This window comes from Protopterus annectens, chromosome 6.part0 (genome assembly GCF_019279795.1).
Source record: "Protopterus annectens isolate FY-2018-M chromosome 6.part0, PAN1.0, whole genome shotgun sequence".
Lineage (NCBI taxonomy): Eukaryota > Metazoa > Chordata > Ceratodontiformes > Protopteridae > Protopterus > Protopterus annectens.
In genome coordinates this window covers 489,214,090-489,235,968 of record NC_056737.1, presented here as the reverse complement: position 1 = coordinate 489,235,968, position 21,879 = coordinate 489,214,090, and the positions used below count along the sequence as shown (strand labels likewise).

Genomic DNA, 21,879 nt, shown 5'->3' with positions numbered 1-21,879 from the left:
TAGAAGCACTGCCCTCATTTCCAGGACATTGATATGTGTTTCGTGATCTTGCCACGTGCCTTGAACCGTCCTGTCCAGATAATGCCCCCCCACCCTATCTGGGAGGCATCCATGGTCACTGTGGCAATGGGGGAGGGGGGGGCAGAAGAGTTGCCCCTGATTCAGGTTGGAGGAGAGGAGCCACCAACGAAGATCTCGCCGGTAGGTTTCCGTAATGAGAATCGGGTAGGACAAGGGTAGATCTTGGTACGACCACTGGGTCGACAGGAGCCATTGGAGAATTCGCATGTGCAATCTTGCTAGAGGGACCAGAAGAATGGCGGCTGCCATCGACTCCAAAAGCTGAAGGACCATCCTGGCAGGGGCTTTGCTTCGGGGTAGTAAGGCTAGGACTTGGTCCTGTACTATCTTTATCCTCTCTGATGGAAGTAATGCTCGCATCTCGACAGAGTCTAGCTCTGTGCCTATAAAGGGAACATGCTGTGATGGCAGCAATACAGACTTTTCCCAGTTGAATGTAATTCCTAATAGATGTCCCAATTCGATGGTAGCACTCATGGCTTGAATAAGAAGATGCCTGGTGGGGGTGGTGAGGAGCCAGTCGTCTAGATACGGAAACACCTGGAATCCCAGACGTCTCAGGTGAGCCGTCACAACTGCCAGACATTTGGTAAACACCCTGGGGGCTGTGTTGAGACCAAAGGGCAGGGCTCGGAACTGGAAATGACTGGCTCCTAGGCGGAAGCGTAAATGTATCCTGGACGCCCTGTTTATCTTGATGTGATAATAGGCGTCCTTGAGATCGATGGAGCACATCCATACTCCTTTTTCCAGCAATGAGAAAATGGATTGCAACGTGACCATCCAGAACTTGGACTTCTTTACGAAGCGGTTTAGGTGGCTGAGGTCCAGAATGGGTCTCAAGTCCCCTGTTCTTTTCTGCACCAAAAATAACTTTGAAAAAGTTCCTAATCCAGTCTGGTCTGTGGGGACTGGCTAGATGACTCCCTTTCCGAGCAGCTTTGCGACCTCTATGGCTGCTTGATCCCGTTGACTGGGTGGCACGTCCGGGATTTTCCTTGACGGTGGAGGGGGACAGATAAAGGGAATGGTGTAACCTCCGGCGATGATACGAAGCACCCACTGATCCTGAGTGATGGAACCCCAGGCCCTTGGATGCATCGAGAATCGACCCCCGACTGGCTCCGACGCACAGTCGGGCAGTCCCTCAGGGATGCTGGATGGAGGAAACACGAAAGGATTCACGGTCTCCTGAGTTGCGGGGGTCTCCACCGCCTCTTGGGCGACGTCTTCCAGAATAACCCCCCCCCTCTGCCTCTGGGGGGGGGGTCACTCTGATGGGCAGGGAAAGACTTTTGGGACTTTCTGAACCACAGCTTTCCTCCCCTCTGACCCTTGGGATAAGGTCTCGAGGGAAGCGAAAAACGGGCCCCAACGACAGACAAAGTCTTACCCTCCTGCTCACATCTGGTGAGTGTGTCTTTCACCTTGGGTCCAAAGAGAGAGGACCCATCAAATGGAGCGTCGGTGAAGGAAGACTTGAACGCCTCCGCAAAGTGACACAAGCGCATCTAGGCTTGCCTCCTAAGGGCTACGCCTGAACTCGCTGCCCTACCTGCCCCTTCGGCTGCATACGATATGAGCCTCATGGACGAGTTAACAATGGAAGAAAGGGTAGACAGCTGGGCGTTGACAGACTGTGTCAACGCCTCAGGCACGTTACCTAACAGAGTATCTCCCAACTCCTTTATGAGATCCCTTTGGAGCCTCGTAAAATTACATAAATAATTCAGCGACCGCAGGGTAAAGGTCGCTGACGTCAAGGTATGCTTCCCGTACCTATCCATGCTCCTGGACTCCTTGTTAGGAGGATGGATAGAAGTAGATGCCTCTGCCACATCTTGCTGGGTGGCAGACGCCACCACCACAGCATCAACCGGAACCTCCCTTGGTTAGAAACTCCTTGCCAGGGGGTGCGGATAAACACTTGTTGGGGCGAGAAGGAACTGGCTCCACAGAATCAGGGTGTTCCCACACCCTTCGACAAATAAGGTCCAGTAACTCATCGAAGGGTGGAGACACCCAGGAGGTGGAGGGTTGGGCTCCAAAGCAAGTGAAACATTTCTTTCTTGCTTACATATGGTTATCAGACAACACCATTTCCAAGACACAGAATTAATGCAGTGTTCAGATGCTAAGTGAGTCCTGCAAGATGCATTAATTTAGTCCACAGCACCCTTTGCATCACCTGTACTGTGCAGAATACTGCTCGACAATCATAATCATGTAGTTATGTTGCTTCCTGATTAAACACTGCACCAAATGTTATATGCAAACAAAGTGGAATATTCCTCTTTCATATATCTGGCTGTAGCTTCTCAGAATCAGGCAATCTATCCCGTAAAGCACAGCTTCCCCTACGTATTAATTCTGCATCACACACAAGTGTTCACAAGTCAAACCATTTCTTCATTAAATACTACACCATGCTATTTCCAAATAAGCAAACCAAAGTGAAATATTACTTTCCCTTATTATTTGGCTATAATTTCTCAATATCAGGCACCATTAGAACAGCATGTGGTTCCTTTAGCAGTAGAATTAATGCAGCCTTCAGATGTTAAGCAGACCTGCAGTCTATATTAATTTTATTATGCACTACTCAGCCCCCCCCCCAGTATTAAATCTATTGTGCACAGAATACCATTCAGCAAACAAACTCAGATTACTGAGTAAGTAAAATACAGCAAACAAGCAAAGTAAAGTGAGACATTCATCTTTATACACAGTAAACTAAAAGAAAAATGCCATACTATACATTAAATAGTGTTCTACAAGACAATGTTCAGCTTGAAAAAAATGCTCATTTTACTTCTGCTGAACAGCCCCCACCCCACCCCCGGCTTGGATATGCATGGTACAATATCTGCAACCCTAAATTCAATGTAACAACATACATCCACACACCTGCTATGCCTGCTCAGAAACAACGCTCTCCCTGGGAAGATTCTGACCCTTATCTGAAGCATACGCCTAAGATCTAACCCACAGGTGTGGTTCTTGCAAAAAGTCATGTACCAGCCCCTAGTCTCAGGATGAGCTAACCAACGTTAGCTGCTAGTACCCAAGTTGTCAACTAAATGCAAGACATCTGAGACATAATTAGGTCTTCATCGATCTATGCCAACAAGCAAATATCCCTTAAATTATTTTTTGGCTAAGATTCATGCCAGGGTCATTCAACAAACCCTCCTGCCAATCTGTATGCTAGGTGTCTCACAGTCGCCATCCTGCAAACTGTAAGATAGGCCTCGACCTCCTCATACCTTCTTTTGTTAGGTGACTTGTGACCAGGGTTGCCAGACGTCCCTATTTGGGCGGGACTGTCCCGAGATCAGCAGCCTGATCCAGAGTCCCGCCCTGGTAGTTTAAATCCTGGCCAGTCTCCGCTTTCTTTCTTTGTTTTTTTTTTTTTTTTTTGATTGTCCCGTATACCTGGCATACGGGCCAATCAAAAATTGCTAAACACGGAACTTCTTGTGTTCCGCATTAAACACGAGAAGCTCCGTGTTTAGTGATTTTTGATTGGCCCATATGCCGGTATACGGGCCAATCAAAAATCGCTAAACACGGAGCTACTTGTGTTGAATGCGAAACTGCAATGCATTAAACACGAGAAGCTCCGTGTTTAGTGCAGAGCTACTGTTCTTTAATGTGGAACTGTGTTCCGCATTAAAGACCTTTTTTTTGGTCTTCACTTGCCGTGAGAGACCTTTTTTTTTCTGTCCCTACCTAAGGGGCTGGAAATCTGGCAACCCTGCTTGTGATAGTCATTCACAGTGTGCTCCTCTCCTGGGCCATAAATGCAACACTGTTAACATTCACAGCTAATGATCAGATTTATAGGATCAAAGAATGACATTAAGCTTCTGAAGCACTAAACATTAAAATTCCTACTCTGGATCCAACATGTAGGACCAAAATGAAATGAGAACATGTGGTTGAGGCACACACAAGATCCAGCACAAGACATCATGGCATGTGCCAGCAGGAAACATGCATGTCCTCAAATGCAGGATCTAGAAATTGCAAAGAACTGTTCTTAAAGGGTCTTCAGGAAAGGGGATTCACAGTTGCTGCATACAGGAGAGAGACAAAGTTAACATCTCATACTACTGGTACAGCAAGCTCTAGTGCTACCAGAGGCCAATTTCATAAGGATCCAAAACATGTTACACACTTGTCTTTTTCCGGTGAAGCAGGGAGCACATGTAATACATTACTTTTTGGCTGATTTTAGACAGGAGCACTTTATAGCTCATCAAGTTACTAGTGTGGGAAGTCATAGTCTTTTTAGTGAACAGCTGCAAAAGGGCCTCAAATGTAATTACAAAGCAAGCCTTTAATTACTGAAGACAAAGCAAAATTAAGTGATTCTATGTAAAAACATCCCAACAAACCTTTTGAATTGAAAGCTCTGAGCCCACTAATTCTTGCCAGAACAATTTCCTGCCATCGAGAGAATGACAACATCTGGGCTATGATATCAGCATTTTCCCTAAAAACAAGAAAGAAGGCGGCATATATGTTAGGAAAATTCAATTATCCAAGTTTGCCAGTAGTACATTACTCTATTAAAGCAAAGGAGCAAAATGAATCATCATTGGAGTCTAGCTAATTTTTAATGCAGTCATCTTTAACTTGTTCCTAAACAATTAAAACACTACTGAAATGTTTGAGTACACATTTTACTGGCAGTTTCCTTAGAAATTCAAAGTATTTTGAATGAAATGTTCTTCTTCAAAATAAAAAAAAAGAGTTTTGCCGATGACAAAGAACAGACCTTTGAGAATTCAGCAATATTCACTCATTCACATGCAACCTTAACACCAACTCACTGAATCTGTATGGATTTTTTTTTCTAAGCAGCAAATCATACCCAAGCACACAGACAGGAGGGTCTGCTCTTTGCACCTTTGCTACAATAAAAGAAATTATTTGCATAGCTGGCCATCAAATACCTAACTGGCTAATATCAGAGGACAATGCAGTGTGCAAATTACTACACCTACTTGCATCACTACTGGAAGCTGAATTGTCTACAATGCATACACATGGATTTCTGAACCTTTAATTATGGAGAACAGCAGCAGCAACAGCAAATATCTACTGACGTTTATAACAGAGAGTTACATCCTGCAGACAGATCCATGATGCATTCCATTGAACACAACACCAAATAAAATTTGCAAACCTTGGGCATCAGAGAATTGCCCTTACTAATCAAAACCATATTTTTCTGTCTTACTTCCCTAAATAGAGGGATACTTCCAAATGTAATGTAGGGGTGCCATGCATTCTTTTTCTGCCGAGAGACAGGAAATTAATAATTTTTGCAAATGAAACGGAGAAAAAACAGAATTAAATCTAAAGTAGTTAAAAATCGTTAAACTATGATTTTCATATATAAATATTTCCTATATAAAATGGAAGATTCAAAATATCTTCCCTGTTTAGTCGATGACTAGGAAATTCTTTCCCCCTCACTGAATTATTGTTATTTTTACCTCTGACACTCCAGTATTCATGGATGGGTGTATATCCTAATGTTAAGGCCAACATGTGTTCAACGCCACCGAGTGCCCCAGTTCACCCTTAACCTCTAAGCTAGCATATATATTTGATAATTACAAAAAACCCGGAAAATCAGTAATCTACAATGTTACAAGGATATATGCCTGCCTGACTTGCCAGGAATTCTAACACAAGCAGCTGGAAAGAGGCACCACTCAGACGAACTGAGGGGGGGGGGGGTCACTGTGGGAGAGTAACTAGGACACAATGAGCAGAGTCCTATATGGAAACTTCAACTGACTTCCAGGATGGCTGCACACTGATCAGCAGCATTATTTCAGGTCTCAAAATCTGAAAACAGAAACTGAGAGACTGGAGTACAACTGAAACAGTTACCTGGATAAAATTAAGTTACTGGCTAGTAACTATACTGCCTGGATGTCAGCAAAGAAGAAATTTGGAGAACCTAAAAGAAAATAAACCAGAAAAGATTAAGAGGAAACATTGGCTGGGAAGGATCCTGCAGCTGTTCAGCAAAAAAATATTTCAAGCTTTAGCTTTGGTTCATGAGATGGCTTCCAGTAATTTAGAGGAAAACATAAATCAAATACACTCAAAGATGATTAAAATGGATGACACAGTGAAGGAATATATCAACTCAAATAACAAAAGGCTAGAAAAAAACAGAAGACTATTTAACTAACTATTCAAATGAACTGAAAACTGTAAAAATCAGAGGTTGAAAGGAAAAAAAGGTCTGGCTGAATATGACACTTCTCAAGAAAAGCTGTTTAAAAAAGCAGTTAGAAGACATGCTACGCAAAGAAAATCTGACAGTTTCTACAGTACCAGAGAAACTGGAAAGAACAGACTATATTAATTTTATGAAAGCACAAATAAGCAACTGAACTGGTGCTTCACAGTAGGATTTAATTGAAAGGGCGTGTGTGTATATTCCAAACCTGGTCAAGAGAAAGTACCCAAGTCCTGTATTAGTAAAGATGCATTCATACCAGCAGAAACAGGTCATCATAAAACTGCTGCAGTAAGGAAAAGCATTAAAAACTGGGGAAAGCAGAGTGTTTGTCGAAAATGATCATTTACTGTACACCAAGCAGAAAAGAAGCAAATTTATCCCAGCAATGAGAGAATGCGGACAGGCAAGTGTGAGACAAGTTGCTGAATCCAGCTGTCCTCAGAGCATTTTTGTCTGGAGGATCAATGACATTTTTTGATACAGAACTGGCTAGGGAGGAAATAAGGTTTATCCAACAAAAAGTGAGCCAGCAAGCACAAGGGGACTCTGCTTCTCATTCTTCTGACAAAGCTCATACAGAGATTTTGCCAGTGAAAACATATCCAACGTTCCAAAGGAAAATGCTTGAGACACAAAGAAAAACACAAATTTATCAGAAGTACCTTGGACTTGAACCAGAGTCTACTGTTGGGAGATGGACATGACCAGGAAGACCAGCAACACTAAAATTAGTGAATACATGTGAGATTCTAAAGCATCAATCATATTTAAGAAATGTGGTTTTGCAAATAAAAGTGGGAGAGAAAAGACTGGACTTTTTGTGACTGTTAAACTCATTGGGTGGACTGTAATGCAAACACCTCACAATATGCCTTTAATGTTTAGAAGGGCACTAAAGGAAAAAATTGGTAAATAAAACTATTTTTGTTCTTATTACCATTTTTATAAATGTTATATTGTTAAGCAGTTTTGTATAGTTTGCAGTCAGGAGTATTATAAATATGGGCCATTCTTTTCGGTAACCTGTATGTGCTAAATATTAAAGTAACTTTAAAGTAACTAAGTACCTTTTATAATTGTACAAAATACAGGTTTTCAGTACAACAAGAAAAGAAAGGCTGAAAGCGTAAGTTAATATAATGTTGTGATAGTGGGATGGGTGGGTGGGGTGTAAAAGTGTAATGATCATGTCACATGTATAATTCAGATGATAGTTTCCCTTGTTTTTACAAAGGTGGATGTCTAGGCTAATGCCCTTTGCTTAGGCTATGAATGGGGGGGGGGGGGTTGCTAAGAAAATAGGCTTGAAAAAAAAAGAAGACAATTATCAAATCCATGAAAAATGCTAATTTTCCTGCATCTGCAAATATATTAGCTTGTTTTGTCTAATAGCAAATGTTCTTAATGAGAGACAAGAAGTCTGTAGCAGAAGGTCAGGGGAATTCTGTGTATTCCGTTCTCAGTGAAACTCACAAAAATTGCTTCATGCATCTATAAATTGAGATTTTTAATTTCTCTGCTTACTTTTACAAGAAGACAATCAGTCTGCAGATACAATTAACATTGAAAGTTCTGAAAATTCTTTGTTGAGAGAACTACAAAGTTAAAAGAGACAATGGCAAGTGATTCGGTAAGTTTCAAATTATATGACATGAGTAAGATAAAGTATCTTCCCCAACAGCCTTTATACTAAAATGCATTTAATAGAACAATCCATAATTTCGTTTTATTCAAAGTTAGCCAGTGCATTTTTTTCATAGGGCGAAAAGTTAATGTTGCAAGCTTTTTTTCACATCTGGGATGGGAATAGAGATGCGTAAAGAACAGAGAGCAATTGGTGAAAGTGGGAACAGTAGCTGTAGCATGCACTTTAGCATGGGTAACCTTAACTCTAAATTAGGTTATGCCTGTGGGTGCAGCTGTCAATTTTAAGTAGTTGTTCCTAATTGATGAGCTAAATTTCATTTGTTGAAAATAAAACATAGTTGTTATATTTGTTGTCAGTTGTTTTAAGTTAACAAAGCATAGTTGTGTTTGGAAAATGTATTTAGTTTTTTTGTTTGAAGGGTTTCATTAAAGCAAAAGGTCTTCAGAAGGGTAACATAGGTTTACATTGAGATGAAAAGAAACAATTGTATAAAAGACCAGCCTGACAAACGGTGTTTGCATGTATGATAAAAGTTAGAATACACAATAAAAAAAGGTCATGCATAACAATCAAGAACAATAGCTTTGTATTATAATGGCTACTTTAGCCACATTATCTTGGAATGTAAATGGACTTACAGGTATAGACAAAAGGAAAGAATACTGAACTATATAAAAAATGCAGAGTGCTGACAGCAATGCTACAACAGACACATTTGGAAAGAAATGAACATATGAATTTGACAAAGAAAGGATTTTAGGATGGATATTCATCAGAATGTTGTGGATAAAGGAAAAGGAGAATAATAATACTGACTGCTTGGAGTGATAGAAGAGGTAGAAAGGACAACAGTGGTAGATTTTTTGGTAGTAATGGGTTACTGGCAAGGGAGGAGGATTAAAATGGCATGTATGCACATTCCACCAAAAACTATTATGGAACTTAAAATTTTGGCAGAAATAATGAGATTTCAGCAGAAACTATTACTTATAGGTGGGAAATGGAACCTGATTTGCAATAGCAAGGATGAATCAAGTGGACCTAATAGGGAAAACAGAGAGTAAATCTCTGAAGAAATTTTAAAATATTTGGTATGGAAGAAATTAATTCTGTAGTAGAAACTCAAACACAATTTACATTTTATTCCCCAAGGTACAAACACAGGGAACATGTTCATTTATCTGAAAGCTTCAACATGCATCCAATAGCTACTTAAGATCATGCACCAATAAAAACTAACACAAAAATGTAGCGTAATGAAGTAAAAATGAGACACTGGTGCTTTCTCACATACCTATTAAAACAAGAGAAATTTGAGGAATGGGAAGTGGAAATTATTTCAGAGTTATTAGGGAAGATCAACATTTCTTCAAAAGGAAGAGCTAGTAATTGAGATAAAATGAAAATTGAGTTTAAAAACAGTAGAAATGAAAGATGTAAAAGGAATTATTTAGAGGGACTGACAAATGTTAAAGTATTGCAGAATAAGCAGAATTTCACAGAAAAGAAGAGGAGCAACTGTAGAGTGCTAAATGGAAAATTAGGGAACATTTGAATATGTGTGAGTTTAGAAAAATTACTATTAAGCAACTATTTTTGGATAACTCCAGAGTACAAAAACTTTTAGCACAGTGACTTAGGCAACAGAAAGTAGAATGGGTTGCTGCTAAACTTAGGGAGCTTATTACAAGAAAAATAACCAGAGATCGTATGGAAATATTAGACATATTTTGGAAATTTTATAAAATTTGCATAAAGCAGATGAATGTAGAAACCAAGAAAGAACAAAAATGGAAATATTTATGGAAGACTTATTTATGCCAAGATTGGAGGAGAATGAACCTCAGCAACTAATATTTAAGACAGGAGCAGATGAGATATAAATGGTGATATATATAATCAATTTGCAGGGAAGTCTACAGGAATATATGGCATTACTGTGAAAGTTATAGGGGAAGAAATTGACTTAACAGTATTTTAAAAAGAGAGGAAGCACTAGCATCTTGGAAAAAAGCTGTGGTGACTATATTACCCAAAGAAGGTAAATACTCTTCATTCCAACCTCATATTAACTTATTTCAATTTTAAACAATGATTATTAAGTGCTTAAGTCTAGACCAACTAAAAGAATGGCGAAAGTGCTGTCAAAAGTGATAGATATGGATCAATGTGGTTTTGTGCAGGGGAGGAAAACATTTGACAACATTAATACAGCAATGATGATCCAGAGGGGAGCAGAATATAAGAAATCACTGTTGTTGGTGATCTTGAGGCAGGGAAAGCATTCAATAAAGTAAACTAGTGTTGGGGTTATATATTTCTGTAATGCTTGTTTTATAAAACTTCTAGCTTAAAACTGCTGCAGTGATTTTTACATATTCCTTTCTCACACAAGGAACAATTTGACTTCTGTTACAGTTCATGAAAGCTTAGCAAACAGGTGGTAAATGTTTTGTTGTAATCATACTTCCTCGAAAGAAATTTATGTATCCTTTGCTTTATGGAAGAGTTTAGTTAGAGATAAGCGTGTTGAAAGTAAAAACATAAACCATGCCAAAATAATAGAACGAGAAATGTATTAAGCTTTCCTCCTATCTGCATCTGCTTACTCCTTTTATCTTGAAAATGTGTGTATCGCTTTTATCACAGTTATGACAGCTTTGAACTTTGTATGATTTTTAATCTATTTTAGAACGTATAAATGGTCTTGTATCTGTGCATATGCTTGAATCTCTCTATATTCAGATATTCTGTATCATGCTACTACACTAATAAATAATGGGTTTGCTTCAGAATTTTTGACAGTCTGTATTGAACTTAACAGCTGCATGATATTAGGTGATGGCAATGTTCCATTTCACTGGGATTGTATTAGTTGGGAAATGAAAGCATTTGCATTCCTTGAAACAATTCTTCTTCTTTCAGCTTTTCCCAGTTAGGGGTCGCCACAGCGAATCATCTGTCTGCTCATGATTGGCAGTGGAGTTTTACGGTGTCGAGTTGCCAGCCCGGGGCCCAACCTTCCACAGAAGGTACACACACTCACACCTAGGGCCAATTTAGAGTGACCAATTCACCTACTGCGTGTCTTTGGGATGTGGGAGGAAACCGGAGCACCCAGAGAAAACTCACGCGACCACGGGGAGGACATACAGACTCCACACAGAAGGCACCCCAGCTGAGAATTGAACTGGAGAACCTCTTGCTGTGAGGCAGAAATGCTAACCGTTGCATCCCCTGAAACAATAATCCGCTTAATTATGAGAATATATAAGAGTTGGAGACAAGAAATAAAATGTGTGTGTGTGTGGGGGGGGTGCTCTGATGAATTATGTTTGAACAGCAAAACTAAGCAGGGGTAGGGGAGTCCTAAATGAGAGATCTGCTCTGGTAGAGTTTTACTTGTATCTACAACAGCAGATGATATTAAAAAGGGAATACTTTGTAGGTCATATAAATACTGCAGGATAACTATATCAATCAGAGGAGGTGATAAAAGATTGGGAGGAGAGGCTGGAAAAACAATACACATGGCTCCCTGGTATGCAAAGTTGCCCAAAAGGTTTACGATTTTTGCTTGGAAGTGTTTACATAGGTATTTTTATACTCTGGTCGACTTCAAAGAATTTTTCCACAGGTAGGTAGCAAATGTTGTAGGTGTGACTGGAAAGAAAAAAGTAACTGGTAACATGATTTTTGGGGGTGTAACGAGTTGGCAAACTAAAAAATTCCTACACAGTGCTCTGTCAGAAACACTGGGAGAGCAAATGACTGTAACTAAGAAAGTGATTCCTTTGAGGTGTGACATGGGATATGAATTGCCTAGACATAGTAAGGCCTTATTAAGTTTAATTCTGTTGGGTGCCAAAAAGCAACTACTGGCAGGCTAGAAGGGCATTAATGCCTGTGCTTGAAATATTTGTATGTATGTAAAAGGAAATCAAAATCTAAACTAAATGTATCTGAAGTAATTAATATTTAAAAGATGAAAAAAGAACTGGAATACTGATCTTTAGAAAAGGGACAGAGCAAATTACATAACAATAAATAGAATTCTGGGGAACAATATTCATGAGAAGGAGGAGTTAAGTTTAAGGGATGTCAAGAACCAAGTGATTTATGTAATGCTGGACTGAAAGACAGTTGCTCTAAAGAAATAAAAAGTAATGTGTATGTGTAAAAGGAAAAAGTGTTAATGCAGTGTTTTCTTTTCTGGTAATCTATTTGTGCCTAGGTCTTAAGTGATATTTTATTAAAGGTGTTAAAAAAGGAATACAGATGAAACCATTTCAAGGACATGTTAGTTTCACTTTGCCTCCCCCCAACTTCCTAAACTTAATGCAAGTAATAAAATGCAAAACCATCTCCAAGATCCAAACAAATTATACCTCATGTAAATATTCACATTGTTTGCCACACTGTGTAGCTCTTCTCAGTCTCTGTAAATATTAACCATTTATGCACAGTATAGCTCTTCTCAATCTTTCTGTATACAGTATACATAATCCTCTTTTTCAGTAGTTATAATTATTACTCTTATTATATCCTTCCATTTGCCATCATGTCTTTTTTCTACTTTTCTCTCACTAATTGCCTGATTTCTTTCCTCTTACCACTTCAGTCATGTTATCTCTCTGCAATATGATTAAAAAAAGTACGAGAAAAATTATTTGCATTCATATACAAGCAGTTCTTTGTTTATCTACAATAGAAATATTTCTGCCCTATGACTTTATGTATGTAACTGCACGATCTCTGCCTTATGGCTTAGGAAGTGGCTGAAAGGGGTCCTGTACCAGTCCATTCACCCATTTAATAAACAAGCAGTAAATAACATAAATAAAATCACTCCTGTCTAACATTATTTCATGAGGGTCTGATTGTGATCTGCTCAGTCTATCTGCTACCACCTTACATACTGAAGGAAAATGAGACCATCAGGGGAAACCTTTAGCTCTGTAACTATTTTCCAGGTATGCATATGTCAGTAAGAGAATTTGTCCTTGCTTATGTGTCACTTGACTGTAGTGGTGGTGGTGGTCTGTCTTTACTTGCCCTCCTTCATTGTAGGAAGAAAGGCTGTTAGGGCCAGGATGAGTGCCATCATCTCCGTGGCAGTCATGTGTCTTCCTTATCCTGTCCTCCCAGCTCCCTTGCACCTGGGGTTCCTCAAATGAGAACCTCATGCCTAAGTCTGAGGAGAACATGGTAACAATCATTGTTGGTTGGGGCCAGAAGAGTATTTTCCTGTTTTAGGCATATTGCTGGATCCATCATGACATATCTTAATGTATGATAGCAAGGTAACCCCCGGTCCCTAGAGGGTGAATGTGCTGGCACTACCTGTTTCTCAAGTACTGCTGTAGTTTCCTCATACAGGCTTGCTCAGAGCTCATTAAAATGGATGGTGCCAAGTGCCTTACAAGTCTGAGATACTGCAGCTGTCCAGTTCCTCCTGAGGGAGGAAAACTTTACACTAAGAAGTGTTTGTTGCACTCTCGCAAAGATCACTTTTTGACAGGAAATTTTCAATCCGAGGTTCCTGAGGCAATTCAGGGTGAAATGCAGGGAATGAATGGCACATTTGAAGGACACTGCTAGATCTCCCCCTCTGGGGGGGGGGGGGGGTCAAGGCCATGAGGGCTATAGGTTTCTTTCTTGGCCATGCTTGCCATTCCTTTTAGTACTTTCCTTTTCTCCCTTTACTACATCTGGTGTGCTCCCGTCTAGGATTGGAACAATAGGTCTTGGCAAGAAAATTTTAACTATACCTAGCCACAAAGGTCTGAAGTATTTGCCTGTCTGGGTGGTTTTATCCTTTCCTCAAGTTTCTTGTACAACTCATGAGCTGGTGGTCTGAAGAGAACTTTACTTAACTGGGCATGCAAGAGGCATGATTATTGGCCAGGCACATCTCCTAACTAACCCCATAGCTGCAGCCCTACCTAATGTGTCCACAACATCATGATTACACATTCCTTGGAGTGCTAGGCAACCTGGAAAGAGGGGGCACACATTTTAAGCAACTCTTGTCTCAGGTCCTTATCTTACTGGTATTAGACCAGACTGTTCCCTTTCCAGGAACATATAACACCATGTCTGAGTCAGTCAAAACGTCCTGTATAAACATCTGTGGGAGTCCTCAACTCTGTAAAAATGGTCTAGGAGCACAGGGAAGGGAGTCAGACTCCAATGATGCATCTTGAAACACATGTTCCAAGACATCTAGCATTGGAGGATCGGTTAGTGGTCTAGGCTTAAGGAAACAAATGAAAGCTCTGCATCTCAGTTGAGCTTCAGAATACTCCCTGGATTCCAACTGGAAGGTTTCCTTCATTCTGTGAAGAGTATCCTCAAAGGAAAAGTTCTATGGTGGGGAAGGAAAGGCCTTTTTTGCCTGAGTTCAGATTCTCTGCCAATGGAAACTTAGCTGCTAAGCCAGTTTTTCAGTGTAGTCATGGGTACTTTCTAAGCTACTGATCTATGAAGATCTTAAGTAGTATAGCCTTACATTCCCATGGTAGTATCTAGCCTGTATATTTTCCAAACAACCAAGAGATGGGCAGAACAAGGACATGTTAAGACATTTGCATTTTTTCCCTATCCATGAAAAACAAGGGTGCTAAACTGAGTGTTAGATATTATGAATATGAGGCTGAAATTAATTATGTTGTAAATATGCTGAAAGAAAAAGTTTGCTTAAATACAGAAACAGAGTTTAGTAATATGTGATCAGCAACCATACTAAATGACTGTGGCTTAAAAAAATAAGGAACTTGCTTATGAGTGTATTACACACACACATCAAGAAAGCTGAACTTCTTACAGACGTGACAAGAATGTAATCTGCTTTCACTGGACAACAGGACATGCTTTTCTAAGAAAGTTTAAAAATGTGCTTTTCTAATCCACAAGGCGTTTTCTTGAAGACAGTTTACTTATCAGCATTTGCACAAGAACAGATGTGTTAGCATTTGCGTCACCAAGGCAGTATCTTTCCAAAACCTAGAGGGTGTGAGTTTAACTAAAATATGTATAAAAAGTCTGTATTAAATCTAGTTGTTAGGGGTATGGTAGGAACACATTTGGTGTTCTGAGGTAAATGTTATATCTCTCACATCATCTGTACTATATGAGAAGTAAAGTTGGAATAGTACTTTTAAGCTGCAACATTTGTCCGGTTTGGTTTATTATAACAGTTATTGGTTACTGCTCTTAAAGTCAGATGCTGTATCAGTGTATATTCTGCAAGTTTCTGTATGCAACAGACTGTGAATGCAATTATAACCAGACTTTGATTCCAGCCAGCAAGACTGAGTGTCTTAAGAAGACTTCAACTCCCACAGCAAGAGCAAGCAAGAAGCAGCAAGTAGTAAGCAAAGACAGACCTCAATATATTTTTTCAATGGCAAGCCAGCTGAGTGACTAGCACCATATAATTTTTCAATGGCAAGCTAGTCTGCATTTGAACCTAAAATCTGCATTTGAACCTAATACCTGCATTTGAACCTACACTCTGCATTCAAACACAGGGGGAGTGATGGTAAGCCCTGCAGAGGGTTACTTCAGTTAAATTGCAGTAACTAATATTTGTACGTATGTGTCAATTCTGAACAGAAGTATTCCAGTTTATGCAGCTTGCAGTAGTAAAGTTTTTTAGACGTCTACATCCGAAGTGAGACAGAAGTTCCAGTTGCAGTGACATAATTTCGCTAAAGAAAAGGGGGATATCCACTAGCCCAATAGTTCACTGCCTGTTGTGCTTTCCCAGCTTCTCAAGTGACTTTGAAAAGTTTCCGGCCATCTGCAACAACAGCCTGATCACCTGTTTTCTTGCTCACTGGTAAGACTTTTTTCTATGTCACATTTTTTAGTATGGTTGCTATTCGATAGTTTGGATGTTTAATTAAGACAGTATAGATAGTAAATTGCAATGTTGGTATACACAGCATATTAGTAAATGTAAAACCTTATTAGGGCAGGTTGATAGTAAGGCATTATGCAAATTTATTACAATATTTAACTGGTATCTCAAAGAAAACCATGTGAAATATGACAAATGTTTATTGTGTGATTCAACAAAAACTGCATTTTGTGTATTATGTCATAAAAAAGTATTACATGATGTTGTTAAAAAGTACAGTTTTGTACCTACCATAAATGTAGATGTTCGAAGATCCACATTGCTGCAGTCCTAACACTTGGGTAGTCCGCTGTCCCAGTCGGCCCGAATACCAAAGTATAAGGCTGACGTCGGTCAAGGCGCATTATTCTGACGTCAGGACGTCAGGGTACAAATGCGCATGACCGACTTCATACCCTCAGTCTTTTCTTGCCCCAGATGTCAGAAGACCCTAAAAAGATAAGGCCAAAACCAAAAAACACCAAACACTCCTGTACCAAATATATGTACAATATATACAAATTTACAAAAGTACAACCCCACCCACACAACCACCCCTAAACACAGAGGGGAAGGAGGGAGGGTAAATTGGACTGCAGCAATGTGGATCTTCGAACATCTACATTTATGGTAGGTACAAAACTGTACTATGTTCTTCATCTCACATTGCTGCAGTCCTAACACTTGGGTAGAATCCCAAAGCAGAGGTAAGGGAGGCTGGCAAATCATAAAGAAGCAGGAGCTGCCAACATGCCCTGCAAAATAGCCGTGGCAAAACCAGCCCTAGATTTAGAGTAGAGAGGAAGGTGGTAATGCTTAGAGAAAGTATGCACTGAACTCCAAGTAGCTGCCTCCAAAATATCCTTAGTTGCCACCCCCCTTAGAAATGCAGTTGAAGTGGCAGTAGCCCTAGTGGAATGAGGCCTAATCCCAGCTGGAATCTCCTTGCCATGATGGGAATAACAAAATGCAATGCAAAACCCAATCCACTTAGAAATAGTTTGTTTTGACACAGGCTTGCCCTGAGAGCTCAAAGCAAAAGAAACAAACAACTGCTGAGACTGCCTAAAATCCTTAGTCCTGCTTAAATAATAACGCAACTGCCTGTGTACATCTAAAGTGTGCAAAATCTTTTCCCCCTTATTTTGGGGATCTGCATAAAAAGTAGGTAAATGAATAGTTTGGTTTAAAGCCACACTAGAGACCACCTTAGGCATAAAGGAAGGATTAGTACGTAATGATACCCTATCCTTATGGAAAATCAAAACAGCCTCAACCGCCATAAGGGCCTGCAATTCAGAAACCCTTCTTGCAGAAGTAATGGCCAACAAAAAAGCAGTCTTCCATGACAAGTATTTCAATTCAGCAGTAGCCGCAAGCTCAAAAGGTTGTAGAGTAAGTTTCTCCAACACAAAATTGAGGTCCCAAGCAGGAGTAGGAGCTCTCATGGGGTCTTATATTCTTTGCCCCTCTAAGAAATTGCTTGAACAAAGGATGAGAAAACAATGGTGGGTCACAATCATAGTGAGCTGAAATTGCTGCAGCATGAAACTTAATGGAAGAGAAAGACAAACCTTTGTCCAATAACTCAGTAAGATATTGAAGAGCCACACTCAAATTAGGTTCAGAAACCTCCAAATCCTTTGCTGCACACCAAAATAAAAATCTCTTCCATTTTTCTGCGTACACTTTCCTTGTACTAGGTCTTCTGGCTTCCATAATCACATTCAAAACTTGTTGAGGAAGTTGAGACCTGCTGTGGTTCAAAACAGAATATGCCAGGCTGTTAGATGAAGAGAGTGAAGCTTGACATTGAGTAGATGACCGTCCCTCTGAGACAAAAGGTGTGGAATCAAAGGTAAAGGCCATGGAGGCTTCCTTACCAGACTCCTCAGTAATGGGTACCAGTGTTGCCGAGGCCAATCTGGAGCTATTAAAATCATCCTTGGCTTGTCTTGTCTGACCTTTAGGAGTACCTTTGGGAGGAGAGGCAGAGGTGGAAAGGCATACACATGAAGATTTTTCCAACTGAAAGAAAGAGCATCCACTTTCCAAGCTGTGTGATGAAACCTTTTTGTGCAAAACTTTGGCAGCTGGTGGTTTAGTGGAGAAGCGAACAGATCTATGTCTGGAGTTCCCCATGACACTGTCAATTTCGAAATACATGAAGATCCAGTTTCCACTCGTGGGGATCCATGATTTGCCTGCTTAACACATCTGCTAAGGAGTTCTGTGCTCCCGGCAGAAACCTTGCCTGAAGATTTAGTTGCAAGCTGAGCACAGTCTCCCACAAAATCATTGCTTGCCTGCATAGAGGATAAGAATGTGTTCCCCCTTGTTTGTTGATGTACCACATGACAGTTGTGTTGTCTGTTAGAATCAACACCTGCCCTGGAAGAAGTAACTCCTTGAAAGCCATTAATGCAAACTGGACTGCTAACATCTCCTTCATGTTGATATGTAGATGCTGTAGTCTGGCAGGCCACTTGTCTTGTATCCACTTTCCATTCAGATGAGCTCCCCAAGCTATGTCTGAGGCATCTGTCGTTAGAATCTGACTCGCCTCTGGCCGGGTCACAGAGAGTCCCTTGTTTAGGTGACATTCCTGAGCCCACCACAAAAATTCCTTTTGAATGCAAGGTATTATTTGAATGACAGTGTCCAAATCCTGGCAGTGCTGTGTCCATACATTTTGAGATACCATTGCAGCTTCCTCATATGCAGTTTGGCATTGGGAAGCACCAGAATACAAGATGCCATGAACCCTAAGGCTTGAAGGACTGTCCTTGCAGTCAGCCCGGACTGAAGAGATAGTTGATGGAAGTAAAGGGAAAGATTCTTTTGTTTGTCCGGGGTTAAAAGGCCATCTGGGTTGCTGTATTCAGTCTCACACCCAGAAAGCACATGTCTTGAGAGGGTACTAGACTGGACTTTATTTCGTTCACAGAATACCCCAGGCATCTTAGCACTGCTATCACATATTCCAAATGCTGAAAAAGGTCTTCCTTTTCTTGAGCCAGAATCAGGCAGTCGTCCAAGTAAGGATAGATTTGTATTCCTTTTAGCCTGAAGTAAGCTATCACTGGAGCCAGAACTTTGTGAATACTCTGGGCAGTAGATAAGCCAAAGGGCAATGCAGAGAACTGATAATGGGAATTCCCAGCTCGAAACGCAGATACTTCCTGCAACTTAGTCTGATAGGCACATGAAGGTAAGCCTCCTTGAGATCTAAAGTTACCATCCAGTGATCTTTTCCCAGCAGAGGTAAAAGCTGTTGTAACGTCAACATTTTGAACTTGGGAATGTCCAGATAAGTGTTGAGGATAGATAAATCCAAAATTGGTCTCCACGTGTTCCCCTTTTTGGTACTAGGAACAGGCGAGAATAAAATCCTAGGCCCCTTTCTGGCACAGGAACCGGCTGAATGGCCCCTATTTGGAGTAACTGAGAAATTTGCTTGTGAGCCTCTTTTCTTTGTAGAGGAGGAATGTCTGGCATGCCTTTGAAAGGAGGCAAGGTATGGAAATAAAACCTGTAACCGTGGTGAATGATATCCAATACCCATCTGTCTTGGGTAATTAAACTCCAATTTTCTTTGAAAAGTGCCAGCCTTCCTCCCAAAGGTGCTGCCAGACGAGAAGGCTCTGGCAGCTGAAAAGGCAGGTCATTGGGTCTGTTTACGAAAGGACTGACCCCTACCCTCACCAGAAGACTGAGCAGGTGAACTCCCTGTTCTAGGCCTAAAAGAACCTTGAGCTCTGCCCCTACCACGTCTAGACCTACCCCTAGACTGGGAATCATAAGAAGGATATGTCCACCCATTAGTAGGCCAATTTCTACTAAACTTCGGAGGCTGAACCTGCAAAAAATCTTTAACAGTCTGCATAGACTTAGCCTTGTCCTCCATTTTCTTTAAAACTGCTTCCACAGGCGAACCAAACAACACATCAGATTGTAACGGAGCATCTAAAATCCTTGTCTTAACATGCTCAGCCAAATTCTGATCCCTCAGCCAGGCGTGCCTGCGAAGAACAGAACCAGTGGCAGTCACCCTCGAAGAGGCCTGTACAGCATCAAAACCACATTGCAAAGAATGCTTACCCACCTGTTCAGAAACATGAACTAAATCCTGCAACTCTTTACACTCAATACCTTCCGCCAGAGCATCCACCTTAGACTTCAATTGTGAAAGGAGATAATTTTGGTATTTTAACATGTGAAACTGGCAATTCAAAGCCCTCATGGCTAAAGTGGAAGAAGTATACACCTTCTTTCCCCATCTATCCAAAGCCCTTGCCTCTTTATCAGGAGGAACAGGATTTTTAACAACAGAAGCCTTAACACCTTTAGGCCCCTGAGAAACAGTTTCTGGGTCTGCCCTAGGACTCTTAAAAAGATACTTATGAGCTTCAGGCACCCTATAATACCTATCCGGTTTAACTGGGGCAGGAGGCAAAGAATCAGGGTTCAAGGAAGCCTCTGCAAAAACATCTTCCACCACATCCAGAACAGGAGGTATAGCTAAAGGCCTATACTGGGGTAGAAACAAAAATTCCCTAAGCCTTTTCCTGGAATCAGAGAAATCTTGACCTTCCCATTTAAAATGCTCCCTCATGGAATGAAGAGTCTCTGAAAAAGAAAAATCCTCAGGAGGAGAAGCCGAAGGAGTAGAATCATCTACATCAGAATCAGAATAAGGAGGATACTCCTGTAAGTCTTCAGCCGAAGACTCAGAAGCCTCTGAACACTGCTCAAAACTCTCAAGCTCAGGTTCCACCCTAGGCCTCTTATCAGGAGGGGGCATAGAACCTCTAATCATAGTAATCAAATCTTCTGCCATTTTAAGCATATTTTCTTAGGCAGAGACCCTGAAGAACTAGGAGAGACACCCACTGAAGTTAAACCTGGCCTGCCTCTCGAAGAAGCCTTGGAAACAGAAGTGGAGGGCCTAACCACCTTAGGAGGGGAGGGAAGAACAGCTACCTGAGAAGCCCCTTCAGCCTGGCCTACCTCCTGAGAGGACACATCTTGTAACAGTAAAGTCTCTCCCTGAGACTCCAAACAAACTTCTGGTATAACCTCCGGCTCCACCGAGCCCTCTAAAGAACCGACGTCCGGGACAGACGGTTCTTCCAACCTAGGCTTTGCTGCTTTGTCCTTGCGCTTTTTTGACGAAGCGGGCGTCGGAGCATCCGACGGCATTTTATAATTACAACGCTTCCCAAAAACTAACCTGGCACAGTCTAATATTCTCTTTATAGTGCGTTTGTTAAATCTAGCACAAGAGCGACATCCAACAACGTCGTGCTCAGGCCCTAAGCAAGGTATACACAAGGTATGGTAATCCCTATGAGGTATCTGTTTCCCACAAGAAATACAGTTATTCACTTTTTCTGACATCCGGTTAAATACTGAGGCAAGAAAAACCAAAATATTCTAACGGGTACTTAGCCAACTTTGATTCGGTCTGAAACTCCGACTTCAGAAAATTTCAGAACGCCAACCTGCACTCGCAATACTGCTTCTGCATCGGACCATGCGGCAAAAAAGACTGAGGGTATGACGTCGGTCATGCGCATTTGTACCCTGATGTCCTGACGTCAGAATAATGCGCCTTGACCGACGTCAGCCTTATACTTTGGTATTCGGGCCGACTGGGACAGCGGACTACCCAAGTGTTAGGACTGCAGCAATGTGAGATGAAGAACATCAATAGACTGTGAAGACAGATCTGTTCATGATGAAGAATTAACTAAGGCTAAAGTGTTTCCATTATATTCAGATGTTAAACAGCTATGTCCTGTCACCACATGTGAGTCAAATCAGTTACTGATAGAACCCTTAGTACATTTTGTTACAATAAAATGTAGTAAACTTCTAAAAAAGAGACACAATGAGTTCAGGAAGTTTAGACAAGTTATACAAACATTTTTTCAAAAGTGCATAGGAGTTTCAGATTCAGCAGAACAGGTTCCT

The 21,879-nt window shown here is 40.8% G+C and overlaps 1 protein-coding gene across 1 annotated transcript in view; it reads right to left on the bottom strand.

Moving 5' to 3' along the window:
- UBR1 (ubiquitin protein ligase E3 component n-recognin 1) overlaps positions 1–21,879 on the bottom strand; it is a gene marked incomplete in the record, with an annotated part of 4,571,807 nt that overhangs the window by 1,328,327 nt on the left and 3,221,601 nt on the right. Inside the window, 1 exon segment of the mRNA XM_044074213.1 lies at positions 4,482–4,579. Within this exon segment, the coding sequence (XP_043930148.1) occupies positions 4,482–4,579 (98 nt within the window).